The following is a 27,657-nucleotide window of genomic DNA, read 5'->3' as shown; positions in this document are numbered from 1 at the left end:
GTCATTCACTTTAACCAGAGGACCTTGGAAGAATACTTAGTAATGATTCTCAACAGTACAAAGAAGGTTGGAAGGAATAAGGCACGTAACTTGCTTCACTGTTACTTTATTTCACTTTCCAACTTCAGAAATACCAGTTAAAACATTTCATTAAAATGCTCCAGACAATAATTATATCCTGTCAGAAGCTCCGCTATGCTTAAACATAAGAAGCAATTGTCAATTAAAGCTTAGAAGCTGTTAAAAAAATAGGGTCTGTCTCAAAAATAGGGTCCGTCTCTCTTCTCACAGATGTAAAAATCTATTTGCTACTGTTCTACCTGGATTAACTTGTCTGCATTAAGTGCTGCCAGTTCCTGGACCGGAGGCTCACTCAGTCTGCTAGAAGGGGCTGACGAACAGCTCTGCAGAATAAAAAGGAACCTAAGAGTCTGGTGGGGAACAAACTTCACTTGGTATACAAGAGTGGAGTAGGCACAGTTTACTCTCACATTTGCTGTTCCCAGAAATCCACTCTGCAGAGGACAAACAGCAGCAGGTGGGAATGACTGACCAAGCACAGGGAAGACTTAGTAAGGAGAGTAGGGAACAACGTACAAATGGATGGTTACGTTACCTTTAGTTGGCAAAAATGTTGACCATCCTCCCTTTCCTAAGAGTTAATTTACTGATGTTTTTAGAAAATACTTCCTCATCTTGCTTAAAGAAATTAAGTTAATTTTGCCTTTTATATCCACAAAAACTGATGGCATGTTCAGATTTGATTCAAAGCAGAACCGGTTTTAAAAATAATGTAGTTGATAACTGTAGCAAATGGAAAGGGCAAACAACTTGAGCCATGGAGCAATGGTAGTTTGTGAAAAGAGGTGGCTGATATGGAAAGGGCTGTGGGAACAGGCAGGATGTAGAGGATGTGGGACTCAGGATGTCTCCTAGTTTTGAAAGAGATGACAGCATCAGGACACACCAGTTCTGTTTACAGAGATGGTGGGAAAAGGAGGCAAGGGAACATTAGGGTGAGTTGTAAGAGAACTGGGGAATAAGCACGAAGTGGGATGACTAAATGGAGAATTAATCCCATTAAAATGAAAAACTTCCTTCATAAATACCAAGCTCAAATCTCAGCCCCAGGTATTAAAGACTGCATGAGAAATTACTAAAGTTTGTAAAGGAAGTCAAACCACGGCAAGAGTTGGAAGATGTGGAGGAGCAGAGCTCTCCATAAGCAGAGCTGCTTCACTAGGCTGCCTTAACAAATAACATTCAATCATCCAAAAACGCCAATTCTTTCCTAAAAAAAGACTTCTTTTTTTTAAGTAGTACTCACAGAGACAGGGGAGCAATAACATGGATAACGTTTGTGCGTGAGTCTAGCTGCTCCCCTAAGCCAGTATTGCACTTACACAGACCTGTGCCTTTTCAAAATTCAAATACCAGTTTCAAAGCCAGCTATTGGAGAGAATTACTGTCTTTCACTATCGCACAACTGACTGGCACAACCCACTCAAATCCTACCTTCGGTGCCTGAGCTGTTTGGCCCACCTGTTGTTCACTTTCCTGTACAGACTGCCTGATTTTGCATTGTCATAAGGAGTGGAAAGGGCAAGTGTCTGTAATCATGCTGGGTGGCTCGTTCTGGGTTTGTTTTCACAAGGCAGTTTGCAGGCAGAACTACGATGATAACCTCTGCGTCTGGCATATCTACTGATGCTGCTTGTCAAACTGGCCCAGATCTGCTCTTCTCAAGTATTCCAGTCTCTGTATAGTGGGATTTCCAAATACTTACATTAAACCCTATGCTGACGAGCCACAATCTCACCCTATCAATTTATGACTTTTTTTTGGTGCAAGTGAAGGCAGAACTCAATTTTAATGCCTAACTGAAGCTAGCCTGGAGCAGATAGTATTTAGCTTTTTTCCCCAAAGATACAATCCTAGGGCTATTACTTTTGCTGAATAGAAGAGCTATCCAAGAAAAATTGTAGGAAATGTTAGTTTGGGGTGTAGGTGGGAAATACGTTCCTCGATTTGATTGGATCCAAGTGAGCGTTTTAAGTTCTACCAACTTATTTCCCCTCAACTTCTCAATGAATTCTCTGAAGAAGCTGTGTCTCCTTTCAGTTGATGCAAATCTCCCAGTCAGCATCTACACTCAGGGCTAAATTTTCCAGCGTCAGAGCAGAGGTCTTCATATCATATGTGAAAATCACTTCTTTTTCTTTCCCATCTGGACAGGACAAGAGAGTTTACTATAAGATTTAAGAAGAACCCTTCTGAAACAGTTACATATGACTCCCTCCAGTTTTTAATTAAGGCTGTCCCTGCCACTGGTGGAAAAGATTGATTAAAAAAAGAAATAGGAGTCAAATCTGCCCAGTATACACATAAGAATGTAGCAGAATTTGAAAAACTATTTCTTTTTTTCTGACCTTTCAAACTATGGTACATCAAACTATGGAACTATTCAAGGATTTTTCTGAAAAAAATAACCCTTGTTTCAGCATAGGTTTTCTTCCACACATCCTAAAGTCCTCGAGATTGACAGCTGGAGGCAGAAAGTCCCTGTCCACACGATTCCCAAAGTGAAGGGACACGCTTGGAAAGCAGCCAGAAATTATAAGGCCTTTCTCTAGATGCCATTGCCTATCCATTTGGGAACCCTCACAGCTTCTAGAGATCCCCACATAGTCAGGAACTCCAAATGCTTTTGAATGAGCAAGAGAACATAAAGGTAATTCTGGTTTTGTCTGTAAGTTTCCCGTTCTAGACTAGGCAGGCTTACAGATTCAAGCAAATGGTCCTTCATTTGAAATTCTATCTCTGGTCATATTCTGTGCAGGACAAAGTTATCTGAACTTGTTAATTCTGAACCACTTTTACTGATGTATCTATTGCCTTACAAAGTAAGCGTTCTTTAATTATGCATGTAACATTAGTGGTGAGTAGCTGCTGGCTCCTTTCTGTCCTTGATATCGAAAAAGCAACAAATAAAACTAAACAAAGATGCTCCCTACGCTAGAACGCTTCCTTTATAGAGCTGTCAGTTTGCCACCTCTGGGGAATGACAGCAGTGCAATGGTATTTTAAATAATGTTAGTAAAATGGAAGTCAGTTCATTACCCTTGGAACAGGCTGTCACAAAAGTGGGTTGCTGTCCAAATCCCAGAATTATCACTCGTTCAACCACACACGTAGTGTGGTATTGTCCGCTTTCATCTGTGCAGCTGAAAAAAGAAAATTATTTCATATACATTAGTTTCTGTCCATCAGTAAAAGTTCAGCATCATAGAGAAAGTACTACTTCAGTATCACCCTGAAAGTTCCTTATACTGCTTTCCTTTCCTCTATTTACCTTTCTCCTGAAACAAGTAAAACTTTCTCCCGTTATCAGCTAATTTTTTACTGCATAGCAGATTTCACAAAGTTAGGGAAAAAAAAACCTTTGGGAAGATATTTTGTGGCAAAAAGCGTGGCTTTGACAACCAAAAAGGTTGGGGATTTTTAGTAAATGGTAGTTAAAACTCCTAAGTATAAATGTAAAGCTAATTTTAACATTTGTCAAGTAAGATGTTTCAGTCTGAGGCAGAGTTATCTTTCATTTTGTAACTAATTTAAATCAAAATGAAGGTTTCCTTTCCAGAGTGAACAGAATGTTGTATCATTCATCTCAAAATGACTTTTTTTCCAGCTTCTAGATTTGCTAGTGATTTAGCAACATTCTTATTTTCCATCCTGAATTTTTAAGCTTTTCAGATTTTGTGTCCCAGATAAAGAGATTTGAAGCATACTTTTAAATACATTATCCAAGCTAGTCTACAGTTTTGCTCTGTGTTAAATTTTATAGTTTTAGGACCTCATATTTTTGAACCCTGAAGGAATAAAGAAATGCCTGTAAAATCAGACACTGATTTATTTATGCATTTATGCACTGCACAGCCCCATGGGCAACATAACTCAATAGTAAAAGTGTCATAGTGGCATATTTAGGATGTCTTTCCTTGCAAACAGCTATGGATATTTTTGGCTTTTAGGTTGTTTCACTCAACCTTTGCAGCTTGTGTCCCCTCATGCTTCCTTTCAAATGCTTTTCTTGTATATTTTACCATACTAATATATAAGGTGTGCTTGCTGATGAATTTTGGAGACTACACATAATGGTGTCTGTTTGTTGTTCCCACATAGAACCATAGAATATCTCAAGCTGAAAGGACTGATAAGGATCATCGAGTCCAAATCCCTGCTCCTCGCAGGACTACCTACAACTAAATTGTATGACTAACAGCATTGTCCAGACATTCCTTGAACTCTGACAGGCTTGGTGCTGTGACCACTTCCCTGAGGAGCCTGTTTCAGTGACCAACTACCCTCTCAGTGAAGATCTTAGAAAATTACATCTTAGAAAAAAAACTCCAGGTGTTGCCTATTTGCAAATATCCCAGTTTCTGTCCTTTTGTCTCTCTGATAGGCTTTACTCTTGCTGATGACTTTCTTTGCATTTGAGTAAATATATAGAATCTGTAGATTTGACTAGACTGAAACAATGAGACAACTTAGTATTTCATGTGTTGCTGCCCTTAGACTTAGGCAGAACATTGTTTACGTCTGCAGTTTTATAACAGATTCTGCATGCTCTCGGACTTCACTAAGCAATAGATGAGACTGATACTTCTACATCTGTAAGAAGGCTTCATGAACTAGAAAAGGCATTTCCAATGACAGCCTGTGGGTGGCTTTTGTCCATAACTGCTGTTACCTGGAAGACAGAATGTTCTTGTGGAAGGTGAATTTCTGATACAGGAACTGCTTCTTGTGGAGATATTGAAATGAATGCCCATCATCTAGGAAGAGCTCACCTATTGCACAGGCCTGTGAAACACACCAGATGGAGTACAAATTAACAGCAGCTTCTAGTGCTGGACAAAGAAACTAAAAATGTCTCACTATATGTTATGCTTCATAGTGAAGGGTGTGTGTTTATTTTTCTTTATCGACTTGTACCCCTGGAAGGCTCAGGGAGTCCAGCTCTGAGATTGCTTTGAAGACTTGGATGTGGTTTTGTAAACTGATGTGGGTGCCAGGTGTCACCTTGTTTATTAGAAAAGACAGTTGTGGGAAGTTCTCTCTCTGTGTCCAAGAGGAAGTTTGAGGCCTGCTTATTCTCTGCTCCTTCCTCCAAGGAACTAGAGGAGGGCTGAGAAAGGTCAGAAAAATGTTCTGCCTCTGCTATACTGAGATAGTCTCATTTTAAGGGAACAGAGGGAGGGAGGTGGGACCCCTCCCAAAGTGGAGGAGAAGCCATTGGGCATACAGATGCAGATACCATTCTGCTGACTGAACAGGTATCAAGGACCTTAAAAGGTCAGATGGAATAAAAGGCAACTTTGTAAAGGGACTGGCATCTCAGAGTACCTCTGTGTCTAGGGCCACGCGGAGTTCGTAAGAAATATCTATCATCCATTCAGTGGATTTTCCAGCCATGGTCTTCAGGGGTATCACAGTGCCCCCCCGCTGGAATACAGGAATCTGCAAAAAACAAAGCCAGGGTAGAAAGGTTCATATACTCTGATCATATAATTTTAACTTGGAACTGGGATAACTGAAGCTTGCTTTCATCAAAGCTCAAAACAAGCTTTTATCACAAGTACATAAACTATTCAACTAACAATGGGAATAGTAGTAATCTTCCTGTATGTGTACAAGCGAAGTATATTTGCTTGGAGAAGTCACCCTTACATCATCTCACTTTTCTCTACCACCAGGACATATTAGTGTTCTATCTAACAACAAAGGAGATGGGATTTTCTTGTATACAAAAGCTATTTTACATTACATTCCTACAAGAAAATTGAAATGTCACTCTTCTGATTTTGAATGTTGACAAAACAAAAGCCTATTTGGTTTTTTTTTCTGCTCAATGGAAGTAGTATTTTAAAACAAAAACATACATTCTCCAGTGTTACTGGGATCTTCAAGGTGCCTGGATTTTCCATTTGTTTAAATTTTCTGAAATCATACCAAATCTAGGAAAAATGAAAAAAGAATGAGCATGACATTTGGCATGATCTATTCCCTCTGTAGATGCAGTTGCTCTTCTGCTTAACCTTCCTGTCATTATTCCTAACAACCTATTTGATGTACAAGAAATAGCATTGACTTTTTAAACCGAATGACCTTCTGGATAGAAAGAATAAACACTCATTCCTGGAGCACAAAAATAAGCTGATCTATTTTACAGTTTGCATAAAATCTTCCATGTCTATGCATCTGGAAATGCAAAACAATGAAATATCTCTCTTTTTTTTTTTTTTTTTTTAATCTAGAAATGCTGAATTCTAGAATAAGCAGATTTATATTGAAGTGAAAATTAACAACAAAGTTGCTAATAACAGGTCACAAAAGAGAGCTACATCTGAAACTTCCCATGCACCACACTTGCCAGCAGGTTTAACTGCTTTAAGTGTGCCAGACAGACAATTCCCACAGATATCTTGATAAAAATATTTTTCTTAACTTGTTTGGAGAGCCTAGTCTGTTTTTCTCCTTATATTGAGAAGAATTCTAAGTTTTCTCAGATGCATTAATGGAGTCAGAAGTCTCTGTATGGTCCCACACGCTCCCCTTTGCTGCTGTCTTTCCTCTCATTCCTCTCTCGAGTCTCGGGCTTTCCCCTAGGAACTATTTTCCTCAAATTCCTTCCCTTCCTCCACCTCTCAGCTGCTGCAGCCAAATGGTCTTTGTAGGAGTCAATCACAGTGCCATCCTGTGGATAAATAATTTTACTTCAGAAAGGAACTGATCTCTGTACACGTCAAAGTCTTTGCTACATACATCCCAGGCTACCGAGCATGGTATTTCCTTCTTATAATTTTCCCTCCCCACAACTTCCCTCTGCTTTCCTTATGACCTTTCTTTAAAGATCCCTTTTCTTCTCTGTAAAAGAGAAGTTTAATGCAAAGAGAAACATAAAAAAAACAGAATTGACAATTTAGTGAAGCTGGTTTTTTGTGTTCCATGAGAAGCAGCAAGCCTTGAGGGGAGATTTAAATTACAGGAGACCTGAAATTTGTGCAGCAGCTCTCGGAAAAGCAAGAAAATAAATATACTGTGAGCCAAGCATACGAGGTATCAAGATGGAAGGAAGGTTCAGCGTGGCACAGAATGGCTGGCCAGCACTTGGCACAGTGGCAGTTATGAGATGGGGAGCTGGAACGTTGCTGTATAAAATACTTCTTTGGACTGAACAGCCGAGTGGCTTCATATTCATCCTCACCTCCTCTGACCCTGGAAGGAGAACGCTCACTGCCTTGGCCTCTCGCTCCGTGACTGGATGCACCAATAAAGCGTTTCCTGGAGAAAAACATAAACATGGCTGTGGTCCTTAAAGCTGTATCTCACTGGAGTGGAAGGTGTGTGCTCTGGGGTTGGCAGCCTCCCATAGCCATTTTTAGGGGCTTGCTCGGGCACACCATGTGTTTAGGTTAACTTTCCCCTGGAAAAAAAAAGCATATGTAGGGAGCCGATGGCTGCTTGGATCTTCTTCTGTTATGGCACTGGGATGCAGTTGGGCTCCATTGTATACCCACCAGCTTGGAGGCACTTCTGGGTCCCTCATAGTCTAAGAGATGACTTCCTGTTTGCTCTTTGGTTGAACAAAAAAATACACTTTTCTAACCAAAAGAGTGGAAGACAGGAATGTCCTTGTAAAAAAGATCTGCTTAAGCTTATCCACTGGGGATGGTTCTTCTTTACTCCTAAAAAAAATACGTTCATGTATATAGACTGTACAGTTTGATAAACGTCTTCCCTCCTTGCCCACTGGTGATGAAGCTGAACTCCCAGAGTCCTCTGAAATGCTCTGCTTCACCACACTTAGCTTTGTCGCTGTGTCTTGCCTACCTTCGTCAGACTTTTGCAAGAGAAGTGAATGGCCCTTCATTTGAAAGCCATTAGTTGGCACTCTCGAGCCCAGAGGTAACAAAAAAATAATGAAAAGCAACATTCCCTTCCCATTCTCTCTTCTTCCCTTATAGGCTGAATGTGCTTTACACCAACACACTCATCTCTTAAGCTTAATTTCTGAGAAAACTGACTTTAGCAGCCAGCCATATCAGAGTAAAAACCAATCAGTTTTGGATGGTCGTCGTTTGCTCCTGTCATTTTTGAAGCAGACTGTGGTCTTAGATGCTACAGCGATCTTCCATGTTTCAGGTCAAAACAGACCATGTTTTTTCAAAGTGACTAGTGAGATTGAACTCAGTTTTTGCATCTCATATGACCCCTATTTTCATGGTGCTGTTAAAACTGGGTCCCTTAAAGAGGTCTCAAGTTCTGTTTTCATTTACAGTATAATTTTTAAAAGTCTTGGGTAGAGTTTTCCTGTTTTGTGTTTGTCACATGAGACTTTATCACCTCAAAAATATTTAACTCAAATTTCAGAGAATGAGAAGACACCTGCTTACCCAGCATGTACTCATTTTCCACACCAAAAGTCTCTATTTCCCCTGGGAATTCTATCCAGAGAGGCCTGTAGAAATAAAGATAGTGAGAGTCAGTTAGTTGCTCCTCTCCCACCAGTCTGTTCAAGACCTTCTGGCATTTTCAGGCTCCATTTTCTCCCTCTCTTTGCAAGATACAGCTATCAAGAACTGAAGGGAGGGCCTTAAAGTACCCCCTTTCAGTTGCTGAGGAGTTCCCAGTACAACATGGTCTAAGACACTCCAATATACCTATGGCTTGGCCTCCTGCCTTCTTCCTTACAAACTTGCACTACATATACCTTCCTTCTAGCAAAGGAGAGATGGATGAGCCTTTCTGTCACAGTCTACCAGTGATGCTGACACCTGATGAACTGGTCTCTGCAGCACAGTCCTTCCTGTTCTCAGCAGCTCACCACTGTTTTTACAGTGTGTCTCCTCCTGGTCATGACTGAAAAACCTGCACCAGAAGTTCAATTTCAGTCTTTCTCAAAAAGGGGTAATGCGATAACCATCTGGTTATGGAACAGGAGTTGTATATTTAAAGTTGTGTATTTAAAGAGATTATGACAGTAATAGCTCATTCAGAGACAGGGTCTGGGTTTCGTTACACAAAAAGCCTGGCTAACCTGCTTACTCGTAGGCATCTATTTGTTTGCTGCAGCCCTGCTGTTTATGCGCTTGCTAATGAGATACATTTTCCACCCTGCTTCTCTCAGTGTAAAAAATAACATGCTTCCTCTCTAATTCTGTACCTACTGCAGCCAATTTAAAATAATCAAAGTTTTATTTAATATTGTGGGCAGTGCACACGTCAACATAAGCTTCATTTCAAGGAAGACAGAAACCCACTATGTCAGTGCGTACAACATGTGCCTAAACGTGTGCAGACAGATGTTCACACTGTAATGCAAATCATCTTCAAAACTCAAACCACTCAACCCTCTTCAAACAGACCTTTATGTTTTTAAAACTTAGGAGATGCATTGTATTTGCAAAACAATAAGTAAAGGTAAATGTGGTGCAGAATGAGAGTTCTAGGGCAACCTCAACACCAGAGAGATTAATGACATTCATCTCTTGCAGAAAGGATTGTTGCGTTCAGTTCCACCGAGACACTTTCTTTGAGGTTAGAGAGCAGCAGAGCAAAAGTTTATTTTCTAATTTTGTTTCTGTTCTAGATCATTAGATTCTCTACTAAAAGAAAAATTATAAGAAATACTGCAGAGATAAATGATCAAATTATCAATATGAAATAAGCTTTTATAACAGTAACAATTCAGCAGTAACAAGTATTTTCATGAGGGGGAAAATGGTTTTAGGTCATCGAGTTCTGAGTCTGTTAAGCACTGTTTTAAGTGTGGGTTGGAATAGTACATAATGTTCTTTATCACAAGGAGAAGTTTGGATTCCACAGTACTTTAAAAACATATTTAAAGGTTGTGCAGTGTTTACTGAATTAGTGTGTTCCAGGTGTCATTTGGAAAAAAACCCCAAATATATTCTTTTCCTCTAAGAACCCTACCAAAACTTGCAGACTGCATGAAAATATAATCTAATAATTTTTGTGTGTTTCTTCTTTTTTAATATTTAAATAAGTAATCAAAAAAGTAAGAGAAGGTAATTTAACTTCCCTCCTCCAAGTTGAACATAATCACTAAACCTCCTGACTTATGCTCTTACCTCATAACCGGTTCAGCCGCTGTGTGTGCCCGATAGAACAGTGTGTATAAGTATGGCAGGAGGACGTAGCGCTCTCTAATGGCTTCCCTGATGATCTGGGTGTTCTTCTCCCCAAAGAGCCACGGTTCTCGCCGTTTGCTCTCCATGTTAGAATGACCTCTGAAGAAGGGCTGGTAGGCTCCAGCCTGATACCAGCGAACAAGTAATTCTGGTTCTGGATCTCCAATAAACCCTCCCACATCAGCTAGATATTGCGCAGACAAATAAAAATACACGTTTTTGGAAATTATTCTGAAAAATGTGAAGTACTCCTCTAATAAACATTCCAAGTGTATAAATCCATGCATTTCACAGCGTGCGCTTGCAGTTCTGCTGTTGGGCAGCTGCTTGTCCAAATAAGAGTGGTGTAACAAGTTATCCTTTAATAAAAATCTCAAGAAAGCTTTCTAAGCGAGTGTTTTCCCCAGTGACAAAGGACTGCCACAGTGATGCTACGGAACACCACCTGAGGACCACTGCTCCAGATGGGATGCAAACACTATATAAGAGTTAGTGGAGAACTGATGGTGAGAACCAGGCTTCTGAAACCAGATTAATCTGTGAAACTGCCTGGAAATGCACTGGACTGTTGAGCTTTCCACCATCTATGCTGAAGTCTATCTTGGGATACAGGCTTGTTGGCACCAGCGATTCACGCGTAGTGAGCCACTCCAGCTAAACACCTTACCTCCACAGAATGAAATCCCTGCCATGCTGATGGTGAGAAGCATTGGAATGGATATTTTCAAGTAACCCCACTCTGCCGTGTTGTCTCCAGTCCACACTGCCCCTGGAAATACCCAGTTTCAGCGTTACACAGGAAAGTTGGGGGTATGCTTCAGCTTACGCTTGCAGTTAAGGAAAGAAGACAAAAATGGTCATGAACTGCTGGTGAACTGCTGTTCATTGAAACTTTTTTTCCTCTATACACTCATGCTCCTGAAACATGCAATAAAAGCAGGCAGTGGTTTGTCACAGGACACAGGTATTTTTTCTGCCTTTAACTTGTACCCACTTTGTCAGCTTCTCCTGATTTTTTTAATCACTTGCACTCTTATGAACTCACCATGGCTGTATTTCTAACATAAGATTTCTCTCTAGACTTAACTACTACACACCAAACTCAATAGAACAAAGCAGCATGGAAGGCATGCAGCTAGTCCGTCCTTACCATACTTCTGTGATCCAGCAAAGAAAGATCGTGTGAGGACAAATGGTCTCTCTTTTCCTGAAGAACGTCTGATGAGTCCTTCTGCAGTTGCCATTTGCTGAAAATCACGAATATACAAGTCAGGAAGACAAACTCTGTAATTAGGATATTTGCTACACTGCCTTTTTAGCCCTTCCAAGGCAGGAAAATTAAGAAATCTGTACCCACAAATAATATTTCTTATGAAAGCAACCTTTCTTACTAGAATATACTTGAACAAAAAAATATATTATTATCATGTAGTCACACCCAATATAATTTATATCATTATGGCAGAGAGGCACAGATGTTGTCACATTTTCTCGTGACCAACCACAGAGTTTATTTCAAATATAGCAATATCCAGCACAGCAGAGTTTCAGTCCTTGATGGGAGGTTACAGAATACCTACTACTGTGTAAATTAACACATAAGACATACTCCGTGAGAATAACTGCTGGTTTGTGTCTTCAGATACTCTACCTGGTAGAATCCGTAGAGGTTGTGTACTTCTCGATGCTCCCAGTTGTTGTAGTGCACAGCATCTTTCTGCATTGTTAGTTCTGCCCCTTTGAAGACTGAAGGCTCATTCATGTCATTCCATACAAAGAGGATATTAGTGGATCCCTATGACACAGGGTTGCAATTAGGACATAACAGAGCCATTGCTGTGACTTAGTGTGTTTATCTCTAGTGGGTGTCAGACCAGACTGGGGTATGAGTAGAAACAGCAGCAGCAGAGCAAGACATGGTAATTATACTCCTGTGAAAGCTGCCAGTCATTCATCTCATCTCTCTTGGTGGCCCTTCTGGTCAGGGTAGCAGCCTATAAGCTCATTTGATTTTTACAAAACTCACAAAACTTGCTATTCCTGCCTTCTGGTGACGGAAAAGAGGCAGGGAAAAAAGAGGTATTAAATAGCTATGAGTAAAAAATCAGAGGAGTCCAGAAGAGAAAAACCAGAGAGGAAAAGCAGAATGGGAAATGTCTACTACGCATGTCTACAAGGGTAGTGGTTTCAGCAATCCTGCTGCAAACCAGAACTTTGGGGCAGGGAGGGGGGAACTGCAGGTGTCCAGCAGTGTTCTCCCAGACACTTTCAGCACTAGGCAGGAGTGCTGGAAGGAAGGTCAGGGTGAAGTGACCATGAGCTATGAGAGAGGACTCCCACATCACTCCTTGTGTGCTGTCATGGTAGTAAAAGCTGGAATTGCAGCAGCCGTGTTAAATTATGGGTTGCTAAAAATGCCTGCAGTTTGTCCATCCTGCTGCTGCAACTAAGTGGGCAGGTTCACTGGTGGCACACGGGTTCCAACTTTCTTAGTCCATGGAGAAAATTCCTGAGTGGTACTTCAGCTTATCAAGATATTTTCCTCTATATTATGATAATAAAGCTACAAAAGCCACCAGCTTGCTTAGCCAGTAGTTCATCTTTTCTCTTTTCCCCATTTTCAGGCTTTCTGGGATATAAATACAAATAAATACACACCTTGTATGTTTTGAAGGCAAATTGATCTGCATACCATTTCCGCACTTCAGGATTGGTGAAATCCAGGTAACAAGAGGAACCTGTGGATGTGGGAGATCCCAATTATTCACCTGAGCTTAATAGCATGCATGCATTGTCTTTGCACCTTAATACAGTGGCCTAAAGCTAGGATGCTTTCCACAATGGGCAGCAATAACGTGGTCGCTATTGTTTCTGAGACGAAAGCTCAAGAGAAAATTCCAGGCTGACTCGGAACTCAGTACACCCCTTGTGATGTTCTGCAGATCAACAGACGTAGATTCTGGAGGTCTGAAGCTCAGCACCATTTAAGGATAACGGCTAGCAGTTGAAATATGTTCAGATGTGAACAGGAAGCCAGGGAGAAACAGCATCCCTGATATTTTGAGCTTACACAGGAAAGTGTCACTTAGAAGCTGAATAACTGCATCCTGCCACGCTACTAGAAGTTGTAGTATTGTCCTTGACTTTTCCCATATTCATTCCTTTCCCAAGATTGCGGACTGTCGGCAAAGGGGGACAACTTCCTTTGCCTCTCCGCAATGAGATGTCCTCATGAAAAATAACATGTCAAATCACTGTATTATGATTGAATCAAAGCCTTCAGTATCAGGGTTCACTTAATTTCATCCAACCTACATTAGCAGCAGACCAGGCTGCATTTCTGTTACCCAGGACAAGTAGGGAAGAAGGATGGCTGTTCTGATCAACAGGCTCTAGGCACTGGGACTACATGCAGAGCTAATAGACATAACAGAGGCAGTGTACAGCTGAGGTAATTATTAGAACATGGCTATATGAAAGAAACCACAAAGTATTTGAAATTGCGAATATTTACAAAAAATGCAAGGAATGTAAGAATTTAATTCTACTTCCATGGGTCCCAATTAAACTATTCTGCGAATTTTTAAAAATAAACAGCTTGAAATGTAGCAACAGAGTGGTTTTTTTACCTGGCCAACAGATGCCCTCAAAATCTTTCCCATTTCTGTCTTTCACAAAATATCCCTTGTCTCTTGCCTGTGAATACAGGGTATATGTGGGATCAACCTTAATGTGGGGATCTACAATGACGACAAGCTGCCAGGATAAGAAAATAAAACACATCATTAGCATCAACCGTACTGAATAAAACAGTAAGAGTTCACTTTTGATAAAAGGCAGATAATAAGCTCACTTCAGGTAAAGAAGGTAGCTGTGTCACTAATTTTAGAAAGCAGTTACCAGTGCTTGTATATGTTGTGCTAGACTTATGTATAACAGCTGAATTTACAAGGAGGACACGAATTCATGCTTGTCCATCTGAAATAAGGGCCAAAAAACATTGTTTCAGATAAAAGCAAATACTGCAACTCCTAAAAACATTATGTTCAATTCACTGCTGTATTCTGTGAGTATAAGAGTTCCACATTCATGTCCCTGCTTAAAATAATTCGCCTTAAGACATTTAAATATATCTTAGTTTGTATAGCATACAACAGCAACAGACATTTTTAAATTTTTTAAACATCCAGGTATTGTATTTTGCAGGTACTTTCTGCTGCCATTAACTGCCTTGCTGTAAAGCTGAGAATGTACTATAGCTCCAACTAAGAGATTGTAAAACTTGAATGCTATTTCAACAGTTCCCTGTTCATTGACTTTTGGCGAAGATAAAGCATTTAACAATTCTACAACTTTTAGATATTAACTGGGCACATTTTAATACCTCTATACTTCCAGGGAAAATATTTTAGCTGTAAAAGCAGAAATAAAGACTAACTAAGCTAACAGACTGCACATCATACCAGGACTTCACCAGAAGGAAAAAAAATTTAGTTTATGGTAAGTAATCGTATCAACATAAAGGACAAATCCCAGTTAGTGTAAGAAGAAAGTAAAAAGTATTATCAATACAAAGAAAAGCTGAAGCTAGGATAGCAACTACCAATGGCGAAAGCTCATGTTAAGTAGAAAGATTTTTTACTGTGCCCATCAAGGACAGCACTGGGCTGCTTCTGTAAGATGGAGCTTCACATGGGTCAAACTTAGCCTGATGGCCAGGATACAGAACAACCTACGAAATAATAAAATGGCATGAGGAGCTGAAATAATACCTTCCACACTGGAAGCAGACTGCAACACAGTCTCATTTACTCTGTTGTAGTTAAACTGTTTCCAGTATCTGAAGTATCTCGGGTAGATTGGGTAGCTTCCCCTTACGAAGAAATATTTTCTTTCTTTCTGCTGTATTATTTACCTTGCGTTTTTTCTTCCTGAGATGTTCTTGCATCTTTCTGGGGTTCTGGAATTTCTTTTTGTCCCAGGTAAAATACCTCTTGCCATCTGTGTGCTCTATGTCCAGCCATATCACATCATACGGAATGCCATGTTCATCAAAGCCAGCATCTACTGCCTTCACATCTTGCTCATCCTCATAATTCCACCGACACTGATGGTAGCCCAGAGAAAAAAGGGGGGGCAGGGCTTGAGTGCCTAGGAAGAGTATATGAATGATGATAACACTGTTAATGCCCTTTAGAATTTTATCTAGAGACTCTAGAAAATTTAACACTATTAATACATAACTGTCTGGAGTTAGGGAATGCTGGCCTAAGTTGAGGCTAAAGCATGCTCTTCACACCCAAGTGACTGAACTCTTGAAATAACAAACATTACAATGGGCTCAACAGCCAGAAAGAGCAGAGGGCTGCAATGATAATACAGGAGCGAGAAGGAACTTGCTCTTCCATGGTGCTGAAGTGTCATTCCAGTAACTGATACAATTCTATTCTTTAATTTTTTCTCATGTAAAATTATTCTGGATGAGCTTAACTGTCATTAATGCAAACAATTAAATAGATTTTAATCAGTAGAATGCAATTCCTGTGACTGCTTGAACCTGAGTATTGTAAACAAGCCCACAGCTGCTGCAGCACGATGAGAACCATAGAATTGCAATTGTTAGGAATTTTTAAAATGAGAAGACATGTGTGCATGTATGCATAGGTCAAAAGGGAGCTGGGAAACTTTCCCAAGTGTGCACTTCTGCTAGGTGAGATCCTCTTGCGATCTGGCTACTTTCGTATTCCTGTTCAGCTGAACCACATTCTCTCCATAACACCTGTGTGGCAAACAATCATTGCTAACACACTAAAGAACTACCAGGGATGCTTCTGTGCTTTTAATTCTCTTTAGTACGTAAAGACTTTTGCTTTCATAAAATGTTAGTCCTCTTGCCTCCATTTTTTTATTCTCCTCCTGAGACTCTTGCTTTTTTCCTTTCCCATATCTGCATGCCATCTCTGCTCCCTTCCCTAATGGACACACTGGACAGCTACCTATCTTCATTTTCTACTCTCCAGGATACATTACTGCGTAGCTTCAGTCTTTTCTCATTATAAGGTGGCCTGTCTTGATGGTGACTGGCAGTTCTAGCCCCCCGTGTCTCCTCTCTTCATCTAAGGGAGCAGATTCAGGCAGCAGTAACTATGCTGGCTTCTCAGTTAGGGCCAAGTTTGACCAGCTGCAGATGCTAGGGAAAACAAGGATGGAAGCTTGTCTTTACAAAGCACCAGCCTTTGCTCTACAAACTGCAGTTTGGGAACAACTGGCATCCTGCACACAATGCGCTAGGTAAATATTAACCCACTCTTGGGTACAGCATGCTCCTCAGAGAATCTCCCATGTGAATATGCCATTCTGACTCCAATTATGTGAGTTAGTACCTGTCAGTTGTGCAAACTGCTTGAAGGTATCAAATGCAGTGGGTCCCATCAGCAGGAAGACATCAATGATCCCACTTTCTGACATCCAGCGCACATCAGTTAGAGGCACTGCTCTCTGCTTAGCAGTCTCTGCAGCATTTCCCGATGGCTTGTGCTTTGAAGGAAACCAAGGTAAAACTGAGTCTCTCTCTCTCTGTATCAAACTTTTCTTCATTGAAGGAGCAAAGACGGAAACCCACAAAACTCACTAACACATACCTGGCAGGTATTAGGAATACACACTGAACATTTCTTATATATCCTTCACAAATCCTTTACTTTGCATACTGCTTATACAAAATACAGAGTAATAGGTAATGAGAAGAAAAAGGAAAAATGGGTAATGAGAAGAAAAGTAATTAAAGATTTTCTGTAATTAAAGACTATGCATTTTCTGCAGAATCTTCGAGTAGTATCTATATCCTGAGTAATAAAGAAAATTAATAATTTTAACCATGTAATGAAGTGCTGGAATAAAGCAAGATTTTTTTTTCACTGTTTCAATTTTAAACAGAATTCATATGTTTGTGTTTCAAGAGTTAATTCATTTCCTGAACATTTTGTGTTTCTTGAAGATCAGTTACATTCCACAGAAGAATGAGCCTGCTAAGCAGAAATGAGTGGCAATTCCAAGAATTTAAAAACTCAGAAAAATTCCTCAAATCCACGAGATTGTCAAGATTTTTGTCCACTCTTTTTTCTGCCTGCCACATCCACCTGTAGATTTGTTCTGCTCCAACATTACATATTTCCTCTCTACCTTCTCCTGTAGACCTGTTAAGACACAAATTCTGTAACTTGTTTCTTGAAAGGAGTCATTGCCTTTTTCTTTCCAGTGGTTTAATACAACAAATTTAACAGGAGGAAGAGGCTGACAAGTCTTTATTAGGCACCAAAAGATAAATCTCCAATGATGTTGCCATGTTCCTGTTGGCCCTTTCCTGGAGTGTTTTTAATCATTATTAAATTCTGGGGAAAGTGAGCAACTCTCACCTCAGCTACTGCCTTTGTACTAATATCCACAAGCGTTTCTGAAGAGTTCAGCCAGAAGATCCCTGAAGTTCTGTTAGGCTTGTGTGCTAAGAGAAGGGGCACTGAACCATAAATGCCTATTTTGTCATGTATCTTGTGGCCGAAGATATCCAAATTATAAAGCCGGTAAGCATCACCATCACTAGGACAAAGAAACAGATGTGTTTGTTATATGTAAGCATCCTGCACTAGGCCAATTTTACCTCTATCACTATTCCACTAAACTCAGTGAACACTCAGTGGAACACACTGTGTTACGGTCTTGTTTAGCATCCAGAGCTGAAATGTGGACATCCTAGATTACTGCTTCTTTGCTTTGGTCCTAGCTATCTGAATCAAACATTTTTGCAGCCATGAGACTACTGCTCATTAGCTCTAAGTCCTAAAATATGAATTCTGAACTCTTCCATCCTCTCCCATGGAGTTGCTCTTTTAAGAGTTCTACTTGAACATGACCAATCCCGCAGCTCTGAAAAAAACTGCATGGAAAATTGAGAGAGAAGAGAAGGGGTCATTCCTGAAATTGCAGAGCAGAAAGGGAAAGCAGAACAACTTAGTCCACTTGGACAGGAGCTATGATTCAGCTTGCTCTATCATTAAACTGAAATATACACTATATAATATATGTATCTCAAGCTGTTGTCTGCATTAATTTATTAAGACAATGTTATAGCTCTCCTCTACAAAAACAATACTGCTTTCACTAGCAATCTGCCATCTTTACCTGGTGTTTTTGAGAAGAAGTGATTCTGTGTGTTGTGGTATTCCATAAACATGGTCAAATCCATGTAAAGAGAAGTCCATGCCTACAGAACTAGGACCTGTGGGAATAACATTCAAAGAGACGATCACAGAGTTTCATTCTCAGGCTTAGCTGAAAGCAAAAAAGAAGAGTAACCTAATAAAAAAATATTAAAAAGCAGGTTTTAATAATTAGCTCTTTCACACTTGATTTCAACTTCACTTTCATTATTACTTATGTACTATGCAGGTAATGTTTTAAACAGATTTTATTGTATTTACCCTCATTTTGATCTGCTTAAGAAGATAAAATGAATCGCTTCAATAGGAAAAAATATACACGTAATAGTGGGTCACCTCTTTATTCTCCAGTAAAACTGCTTAAAATTATCTCCTGTTTCTACCCCAGTACCTACAAGCCAAGCTTTGCAGCACAGTGGCACAGCAGAGTGGACTTAAGAGTCAAGAGTTGCCTGTTTTCTACCGCCCTTCTCTTCAGCCTCAGCCGTGGGAGTAGCATGCACAAGAGCCTCTGCCAGTGATATCATCTTGTCACATTACTGAATCCAGAGCAACTTTTGGCAGGTGACCAGAGATCCTGTAGACTGACAAGCAGTAGCTTCAGGATCAGAACCTGACTATACAGACTTTATTCCTCCAACACAAAGAAACAGGAAAAACATGATGCTAGGCCTACTACATCAGATACAGCACGAACAACAAGGGAAACAGCTTCCCACCCCTCTGCGTCTTGACTGTGAACTGAAGAAGGTGGCTCCTGCCACCAAAAGGAAGCTCTTTCAGACTTCTTTCTCCCTACTGCAGCTGCTGGGTAGTGCTGGTTGCTATAAAAGTCTGCATGATAAAGGTAACGGACAAAGCTAACCAACTCAATTAATGTGGAATACAACTGGACAGACAGCAGATGGTCATAAATTTTGGTAATTAATAATTTAAACCGTATTTGAGCTACTGACCTACCCATTTCTATAACCTTCTTCTTATCCCTTAAGACTGCTCAGTATTTTCTTTAGTAGTCCCCCACTTAAAGACTTTCCCTGTGACAATTACTAATGCTTAGATATCATGATTTCTCATATGTCGTGAGAATAAACTACAAGTGAAATCAGTGTTATGCACTGATACTAAAAAAGAAAAAACGGAAAATAAAAAGGAAATAACGCATTGCATACCAGTTAGCCAATACAGATAGGGTTACGCTCTGTCAGAAATGGCACACAGTGAGCTGACAAAATGGCTCATATTTAACGTGCCCTCCTGAACACAAATCTAATGAATATTCACAGTACTTTTGTCAAATTTCTTACCATCATTGATATCCGGTAGACAAGTTAAAAGAAGGAGCAAGCAAGACTTTGATAAACATTAAGCAGCTAAACAGAAAGCAGACAGAAATATGAATGAATGCAGGTATATACAAAGCAGTAAAGCTGTTTTCAGAACAAAACTGAGACTTACCATGAGCTTTGATGTCTAAGAAATGGCCAAATTTCTCTTGCCAGAGACCTAAATCCTCTTGGTTCTCCTGCATAAACAGATATAGCTAAGCCTAGCAAATGCAACTGCTCACACCGCATATTCCTAAGGAAAACGTTTATTCACATGAGATTTGTACATTGTTAACTGCTTTTTTTTTTTTCCAAATACAGTTAATATAAATAAACCCAAATCACAATTCAGATCCTGATGAAGGAATTTACATTGAAGAATTGATGTGCTAGTGGAGCACACATGCACTCTGATACAGCATAAAAGTAATAACCGAGGTCTTGGATAGAATCATAGAATGATAGGTTGGCACAGACCTCAAAAGATCATCTGGTCCAACCTTCCGTGGGAAAGGGAGCCTAGATGAGATTAACTACCACCCTGTCCAATTGCATCTTGAAAACCTCCAGGGATGGGGACTCTACGACATCCCTGGGGAGGTTGTTCCAGTGAATGATTGTTCTCAGTGTAAAAAATGTCTTTCTTCTGGATGTTGAACACAATTATGAAATGCAAAGATTGCATGGATGGAACCAAACAGGAAAACCTATACAAACAGAAACCAAACCACTCCCCTAAACAGTAAAGGTCAGACAACAAAAAACTCTTCAGACTCTCCGGAGTCCTGTGTGTGTAACTGATACTTCTTTTAGCCTCCTTCAAATTTTGAGCCTTGTGCCCTGCCATTCATTATCCCAGAATTTCCACTTTTTGCAGCGTCTTTCCTGGTTTTCTTTTCTACATTCATCCCAGAATAAGCAGACGTGGCCTCTTGCAGCTGTGCGACTCCTCCAGAGCAAGCACGCTTTTTGGCAGAACTCAGTGTTCAGACACAAGTATGCTGAAGGCAGCATAGCTCCTGCCATTTATAAGAGGATGGTGGAGTAAGCAGCCATCTGCTTCACAGGAGGCTAAAATTATATCATGGACATAACTTCCTGAGAAAACTGGTATGTGCCTTTATGCACTGCCAGGACCTGGTTGGTTTTTTTTCAGACAGAACCTTACTTCTGTATTAAGCATGAATGTATGTGGAGGCATATTTTTGGACTCTTATGAAACAGGTCTCATTCTTTTGAAGTACTATTTGCAATGAACAAGGTATTTGAAAATTACCAAATATCACCACAAACACCCTTTTACACATCTACTCCAAATCAAATGAAAGAACAAAAGAGAAAGAAATTCTAAATAAAAAGGCGACGGAAAAAACATTTTGAGCTAGATCGACCTGACTGATGCCTTCCACAGCCCCGGTAAAACACATAAACCTTTATTCAACTATGAATTTGCAAGATATCTCAATGTGAAATACCAGGTCCTTTTTGAATTTCACTGGAAAGTGGTTAGACTATGTTTGTAAACATAGTACCAGAAAAAATGAACATGTGATTGTAATTCTCTTTTCTACAAAATATTCATGCTGGAATTGCAGTAAGCCTGGGTTACCTTAGAGGAATTACTTGCTGCCTCCTCATTTTCTGCTGTAGGTTTTCTGGTGAAAACAAATGCACAGACATAATCAGTTTATTGTTAACATAAGGAGGGATTTCAAACAGAAAATTCATATAACATTATGAATTGCTGTATACATTATATAAGAGTTTGGGTGCTTGACTATTCTGAAAATGGATGTCATAGGAGCTCTAATTGGCAAATCATTTTAATATTCGATGCCTTAAAATAACCTTCACTCCATATTTGAGTTAGGTTGACTTCTTGGCCTTTCATATTTATTTGTATCTACATCAGGGTTTTACCCACCCACAAGATCCTCACTTCTTTGCCATTCTCTGTTAATTACAATTTTTGAAATAATGCTCTCTAGGAGAGATGCTTGCTATGCTCTTTTTCTAGTCATAACATGCCCTGCACTGTGGTTTCCCAGCCTTCCAGGACTTTGCAGTGAGATTGACCTGTAAAATGTTGCAGCTATATGGCACGTTGTAAGTTGAATAAAACTTACTTCAAGAGCTTATAAGGTAAATAAAACTTACCTAAAGAGTAAGTTTAGTCATAAAAGGAGATGATACTAATAACCTCATCATACTGCCATCGCTCATTCCCAAGAAAGACAAGGGTATACTTTAGTGTTTTACAGAATCGGCCATTAAATGAGGTTAGAATTTTGCACATGGCTGTTGTGAGGGATTAAAGCAGTCTGCAGTTAATTGATCTCAAATTTCTTTGTTAAAATTTCACCATTGTACTTACTGGTATGAAGTAACAGAGAAGACAGATTTCAATGCATAACAGCTTCTATTACAGAAATTGCAATTCCACAGAATTGTTTATCTTCAGCTGCTGCACAATCAGTACATACTACGATGCGACAGACAGATACTGTACCTATCGCTGGGAGGTGGTTGTAGGTGCTCAAAATACAACAACCCATTGGAATTCATGCTCAGAACAGTCTCACCCTTGGACTGTAGCTCAACCTGGAAGGGGTTTGCTGTGACTTGAAGTTTGTAGTCCTCATTAACACTTGAGAGCACCAAAATACCTGCCTCCTTCTGGGATATGAAGAGTCTGGTAAATGAAAAGCAACAACAGCTTTATATGAATCAGCAGCACGTGAAATCCACTGTAACTAAATAATGATTTGAAACAAAAGATGGGCTGAGAATATCTGCCCATATATAAATATAAATATAAAAACCTCAAGGCTCATGTTGAGGCAAAGAATGCCAGAAATACATGCTGTGTTCAGGGTTCACTGCACAGTGCAACAGGTGGCTACAGAATTGCCGTGAAAACTATCCAGAGTTTGCATTCCTTCCACATTAGCAGGTAATGCCTTAGGTAAAAATGATGTATCTTAACAAGTAGGCTACTTTCTGACTGGGTCAAATAGCCTCAAGTTTCTTATGTATATGACAAAACTTTCCCCTATGTATTTAACAAGAATTTTTGAAAGTAAATTAACCACATGCATTTTTATTTCCTCATCCTGCAACAACTTTGTATCGCAGAGACATAATTGTAGTGTAGCACAAATGAGGGAGAAGGGAAAACACCCTTGCAAAGGAAGCTGTGTAAATTACTAAGGTTCTAAATCATCTTCCCATCACTTACCTCTGGGTGGTAGGTTCCTTTATAAGAACATCAGGAACTTTATATCTTGCTCTGAGAGGAGATACCTCATCAATTTTAAGCCTGAAAATATTGCCTTCTATTTCACAAATTTCTACTTGTAGAAGAACCTGGGGGGAAACAAACAGATGAACTGGTAGTGATAAAAAATACCAACTTACTTGATATTTTTGAGTAAGTGACTTGTAAGTAACTCAACATCACCAAAGACTTACTGTTCGGAAAAAAAACCCATGCCTGCTTTCTGATTTAATGTTCTTTAGCATTGCTGAGCAACAATCATCATCCATATAAATTGACACCAGCTAACTCTACCTCTCCCCTTTGAACAAGCAACTATTTTTAAGTGGACTCTTTATCCTGAAGTCTCCCATGTCTAGCATTTTGCAGCTCTCCCCACAACCGGCATGGAAAACAGGGGTAGTATACACTAATCTTGAAGTTTGGACAATTTCACTACTGCGCTGTCAATGTAAGAGAGGGATACTACTGAGATGTGGGCTTTTTGGCAAAAATGTCAGTGCTCTGTGTTCACCAGCATTCACAGTGGTGCTGACACTATGCCATAAGGACACCTAAAGACAATGCATAATACTGCCCTACCCACTGTAACTTGCTATTTTAGAGTTCAGGGAACTGGAAAATCACTCTGTTCTACCTCATACAAAGTGACTCATTTTTCTTCTGTGGAGGATGCCTACACCACAAGTCTGATTATTTTGTTTTTTCTTTTCTTAATCTCTCCTCCTGTGACACCCAAAACTGGATGAAGAATTTTGGCCTGATATCTTTTCCCTCTATCTTGCAGGCAATCAGCCCTGCTCTCTTCAAAGGCATAAAGGATGAAAGAGCCATAATACCAGAGACAGAGTAGGCAAGACTGAAAATATTCATTTGGAGTTCCAGATCCTGCTTGGTAGGAAATATTTTACATTATGCCATCTTTGAATAAACTCCTGAATAGTCTAGAAAGCCACAGAGCCTTCAATCTTTCACCTGCCTTAAAATCTAGACAAAAAATAGGCTCCTTTTTCTGTGCTGACTGCAAAGAAGGTCAGGATTAACAGGAGAGGCAGAAAATACATTTATTCAGAGTACTGATGTAGTGTGATGCTTAGAGCATGGAAGAGAGCTGTAGTTCCAAACTCCCATAATCTGAGGACGGCTTACTTTGTCTATTCCCTAAGGGGATGTGCTAGCTGCTATGCTGTTAAGATAGAGAAATAGAAGACAGTCCTCCTCCTGGCTGTCTTTTTAAATGCAAAGACTTCTTTTTCCCAAAAGACTGTCTTTGAGCAAACACAGGAATACAAAGGTATAGATAGGAGGTGCTGGAACACAGGTCTTCTTATTCCACTACAGAAAAGGAATTTATTATTTTGGAATAGTGGAGAAAACTCTGAATTAAAAACATTTTTTTCGGATAAAAAGAGTTCTATTCTGATTTTTCATAAAGTTAGAAGATTTTTTTTTAAGTTCCTTAAAATACCTGTTCTCCTTGCACAGTCTCAAGCTGTCAAATAAATACTGACAGGTAAGGACATTTTTAGGCTGACACTTTGCATCACATCTTAAATAGCTATCACTGAAGAATTTAAAAACTTGCAAATATTATCGGACTTGTTGATAATATTCACTGCTCCTTCTGTAAGCACTCTCTTATGTTAGGTGGGATCTCACCTTATTTTCCTCATGAATAATTTGGAATTTGACATTTTCATCACTTAACGTGACTGAATCCAACAATGCTCGATACAAGGATTTTCCAGGATGTAGAAGTTTCTGACGCCTGTCAAGACAGAAAATTATTGTTGGTCTTATATCACACAGAGGGACATAATATTGTCAGAAATGTTTACTTAATAATTTTGTCTTGAATTTTTTTTTCAAATACAATTAATATTAGCACTTCAAGTCAAGGGAAAAAAGAATATAGTTCTGAGCACGCATACATGTCTATGAATGAGATGTTAGAGGGGTTTGGTCACCCACCACCACTCTATAGGGTTTTTTTAAACAATAATAATCTTAATTCAAGTGTAAATTCTCAGTTGTCCAGTTACGTTCTTCTTCTTCATTTCATGACCCCAGAAATTTCAGCTGAATAATCTGTTTTTCATTTTCTGTCATATATCCCTGCTTGGCCTGCAGTCCCTCACAGAACAGCTTCTACATTCTGTGATGATGATGCAGTATATGTTTGTAATTTGTAACCTCCTGAATATGCACTGAGGAAACCCTTTTCCAACAAGCCTGCTGATTACAGAGTTTTGACTACAGCTTTTGGCCCTGATGATGTTCTTAGGACAGAGAGCTTGAAACAGAGGCTCTTTCAACTGTTTGTAGAATGCTCCTTGCTGAACCCAGGTTTTATGAACTATTTGAAGTTAAATAAGTGTCTTGGAGGCTACCTTAAAGGGAAGCTTCTTCATTAGTAAACTGATTCTGTTTCCTTGCAAACAGATATTGCACAAATATGAGCAATCAGACAAAGGATTTCTTCTAAAAGCAGAGCAAAGACAGGATCTGATACTTGCCAATGTCTGGCAACCTCCTGCTGAGAAATTAGATGTGTTAACTTAAAATGGCAAGAGGCTAGAAAGGGCTGGTGTGTAAAAATGGGAGGAGTCCTGCTCTCACTGGCAATGTTATTTGGGATGTTCTGAACATAATTTCCTGCAGAACAGAAATTAATATCTGAAACTGTAACCGAGCACGTCAGTGACTAATTGGTATAACACTGGGCAAGCATTCCTTTCACTCAAGCAGCAATGGAGGATGGGAGGAAAAAAACGTGGAGGAGAGGTATCTCAGAAATGGGATCAGAAGGATCACTTCACTTAAGGTTAGCTTTAAGAGAATAATGAGCAAGAATTTAGATTTGATGCTGAATTCAAAGGTACTTGTTCAACAGGACTGTAATCATGTATGCTATTGTCACAGACTAATGGTTTCTATTGAGAATTTTGTTGTTTTGAACTATGGATATTCAACAAATATCCACACCAAGAAAAGGACTTGTCTCTGAGTGTATCTATAGTTAAAATACTGCTGGGGCTTTGTCAGATGAGAGGACTGACTCTTTTGAATTTTACCAGAAGAGGTTTGGGATGTAAGATTCCATGTTTTAAAATATGCTGATTATTGCTTGCTGACAGGTGAGTTGAATGCTCAGTTTGAAGGATAAATCCTGAAAGTAGCAGACTTGCTGCTATTAAAAATCAATGTGTAACTACTCTCTTTATCTTTTAATATTACTGATTTTAAAAAAATATAAACACCAAACAATACAACACCCTACTCTGTAATTCTTCTTTTTACCTGTAAAAAGCAACCTGGTTGCATTCCTTAAAGGTGCTTTTGTCCACAGCCTCATCTTGGACACTAGAAAAAGCAGAAAAAGAAAATGTTTATATGTATTCACCAAGCACCTGCTGAATGATTAAATGGGGGTCCTCCTCAAGAAGGCTAAGGATTAAATACAGTGCAGACAACTGTGGTGACATAAAATGTATTGGAATTTGGACTACTACTGTGTCTGGATATGGGAGGAATGTCTTACATATTTAGTTCCATGCTAAATCATTTCCTTTTAAATTTTGATAATTTGGCAAACAACTGAATCTGTGACTAACAGAGCTGAATTTCAGCATGAGTGAATTCTTGGGGTTTTGCATTTTGAAGACAGATCTCTCTCTGCAGTCCTTATAGTCAAATATTATGTTCCAGTAATAAGAATGGAGAAAGAGGCAGGACTGGCAGAAAAGGAGAAACCCTGCACCTTTCTCTTATAGCTGCAGTGGGACAGGGGAGGGAGGAAGGCTTCTGATGGCCCTGCTGACAGCTCTATGCTATCTCTAGGCTTGAGGTGACTTTTAGATCTATTAGATAACACTAAATTTTTGGGTTGCCTGGAAAAAATGGACTGCCAGTAGTGTCTATCATCAAAATACTTCCCAGAACGTGCTGAGTCCAGACACACGTTGAAGAGAATAAGATATTAGTACTGGCAGATAAAGAGCTTCTGCTTACAAAATACTTATTAATTATATACACGCAACAGATAAAATGCAGACGGCAGCCACGAAGACTCGGTCACAATTACTGTGAACTATTAACAGACCCGGATTATTATTAGAGACCTCACAGTAACCACGTATTCAGGCAGTTTAACCCCTTCCCATTTTTTTTTGCCTGAAGATACTCGTGCACTTTCGGGTTTCGGCACCAGCTCGGTGGGACCCTCTCTGCCCTGCAACCCGACCACCTTCCAGCCGTGCAGCCCCCACCCCCGGGTCTGCCCCGGCGGGGGCGGCGGGGACAGCACCGCCACGGCCCCCGCCCGCCTCCCCCCGCCCCCGCCCGGCTCTGGGCCGCTGCTGGGGCCGGGCCCGCCCCTCGCCGCTCCCCGCGGAAGGCTGTGGAGCCACCCCGGTAACACCGGGAGCGAGGAGAGGGCCGGCCCAGGAGCGTTACCTGACTCCCCCCGGCGTGACCGCCTCCATGGCGGGCCTGCCCCGGCGGCGGCAGGGCCCGGGGGTTCCCCTGAGGGAGAGGCGGCAGCCGGAGGAGTGGGGGAGCGCCTCGCCTCACCGGCGGCAGGTGCCGGAGGCCCCGGCGCGGCGCTCTGTCACCGGGCG

At 40.1% G+C, this 27,657-nt stretch overlaps 1 protein-coding gene across 1 annotated transcript; it reads right to left on the bottom strand.

Annotated features, from left to right (window-relative positions):
* Nucleotides 1-99: 99 nt before the first annotated feature.
* GANC (glucosidase alpha, neutral C) lies at nucleotides 100-27,624 on the bottom strand. Its single transcript, XM_082485326.1, has 24 exons — nucleotides 27,494-27,624; nucleotides 26,339-26,401; nucleotides 24,698-24,806; nucleotides 23,000-23,127; nucleotides 22,271-22,453; nucleotides 21,371-21,416; nucleotides 19,892-19,958; nucleotides 18,396-18,492; nucleotides 17,633-17,813; nucleotides 16,601-16,754; nucleotides 15,133-15,368; nucleotides 13,847-13,973; nucleotides 12,876-12,955; nucleotides 11,869-12,012; nucleotides 11,368-11,464; nucleotides 10,885-10,986; nucleotides 10,158-10,401; nucleotides 8,460-8,524; nucleotides 7,271-7,347; nucleotides 5,946-6,020; nucleotides 5,410-5,523; nucleotides 4,754-4,866; nucleotides 3,121-3,224; nucleotides 100-2,227 (listed from the first exon to the last, which is right to left on the bottom strand). Exons 1-24 carry the CDS (start codon nucleotides 27,520-27,522, stop codon nucleotides 2,118-2,120), a joined length of 2,745 nt encoding a protein of 914 aa, XP_082341452.1. The 5' UTR covers nucleotides 27,523-27,624; the 3' UTR covers nucleotides 100-2,117.
* Between the last annotated feature and the right edge of the window lie 33 nt (nucleotides 27,625-27,657).

The sequence above is a fragment of the Vanellus vanellus genome (assembly GCF_965231255.1).
Source record: "Vanellus vanellus genome assembly, chromosome: 6".
NCBI lineage: Eukaryota > Metazoa > Chordata > Aves > Charadriiformes > Charadriidae > Vanellus > Vanellus vanellus.
This window is presented reverse-complemented; position numbering and strand designations above follow the sequence as displayed.